Source organism: Haplochromis burtoni, unplaced genomic scaffold (assembly GCF_018398535.1).
Source record: "Haplochromis burtoni strain Fernald_Lab_line unplaced genomic scaffold, NCSU_Asbu1 Contig_224, whole genome shotgun sequence".
Classification (NCBI taxonomy): domain Eukaryota; kingdom Metazoa; phylum Chordata; class Actinopteri; order Cichliformes; family Cichlidae; genus Haplochromis; species Haplochromis burtoni.
Window position 1 is genome coordinate 1,052,243 of NW_024582585.1, and position 1,364 is coordinate 1,053,606.

The 1,364-nt window shown below is 47.3% G+C and overlaps 1 protein-coding gene across 1 annotated transcript in view; it reads left to right on the forward strand.

Moving 5' to 3' along the window:
* The window catches only part of stab2 (stabilin 2), a gene marked incomplete at its 3' end in the record, with an annotated part of 22,529 nt that extends 21,165 nt beyond the window's left edge, over window positions 1-1,364 (forward strand). Inside the window, 5 exon segments of the mRNA XM_005937119.3 lie at window positions 465-584; window positions 651-695; window positions 761-847; window positions 972-1,112; window positions 1,262-1,364. Of these exon segments, the coding sequence (XP_005937181.2) occupies window positions 465-584; window positions 651-695; window positions 761-847; window positions 972-1,112; window positions 1,262-1,364 (496 nt within the window).

A 1,364-nucleotide genomic window follows, 5' to 3' on the forward strand; every position in this document is an offset into this window, starting at 1 on the left:
GTCACAAAGCAGGAGAGGGGCTGGGAATTATGTTTTCAAACAAAGCGTTAATTCCATTAACATTTATAGACTACTTTTGATTCTCACTGTATTACGGGACAAAGTGCGTCCCTTATTAGCTCAATACGGGACGTGTACTTTTGTTTCGAAATACGGGACGATTCCGTATTTTACGGGACGGTTGGCAACCCTACCTGGCTGAGCTGGTGACCCAGGTATGCTGCAGAAGAGCAGCATACAGCCTCCTGTCTGCTGTCCTGTCAAGACAGCAAAAACAACCCTGAAAGCTGTCTGAGGCTGATGTGCTTCCTTTTCGGGTCACTGAAGCTGAGGTTGAGCGTTGCACATACAGTTCTAGGTTTTCATGCTGCTCCTGTCTCTGTCAAAGGTTTCTTACTTTTATGCTGTAAAGACCACATCAATTCAAGCTGTTACCCTCTCACGTGTTGATGCTGATGTTCCAGAACAATGGCGGCTGTCATCGGAATGCCCGGTGCAACATGACAGGTCCAGGCACTCAAAGCTGCACCTGCAGGCAAAATTTCATCGGCGACGGTGTGACCTGCAAAGGCACTGTGGCGAGGGTGAGCAGCTGAAATACAATGAAAGCGGCGCCGCAGGGCTTTGCACTAACTGTTGTCTCGTTACAGGAAATAGAGACACGTCGACACACGGACTTTTACTTTGGTCTGATGGTGAGTAGTGCTCCCCTCTGTCGCCCCCTGCTGGTGGAATTGCATTAACAGAACTCTGTTTTCAGATGATGGAGATTTCCCTGCAAGGGCGAGGGCCATTCACTGTCTTCATTCCAGACCCCGAGGCCTTCAGGACAAACACTTCACGCGAGGTCAGACCTTTGGTTACTGCTGGACAAACATCAGCGTGTCTTTGAAGACACACTGTAATTACATCAGAGTCTGGTCAGCTCAGGATGAATCAGAAATTAACAAGTTTGTAATTTTATCTTTTAGATGAGACGGAAGAGAGAGCGGTACGCTAATGTCCTGCGCAGCCACATCGTCATGTGTCACACTCTCCTGGCTGCTGACCTGAGCCAACCACGAAACCTGACATCGCTGTCTGGACTCGTGCTGACCACCAGCATCACCCAGGTCAGCCCTCAGCTGGTTTAATAGATTTATGTCTATATTTATGAATCCTGCCGATAAACAAAGGCCGAATCGATGCTTTATTATAAACGAGCATTCTTCAGTTTTATTTCTGTTATTGGGACACTTTGTGTTTGGCTTTTTTTTTTCAGGGCAGTGTCTTCATCAACCAGGCAAATGTGACAAAGAGCGATGACCTCAGTGTGAATGGAATCATCCATGAAATTGACAGGATTCTGTATCCTCCAGATGTGG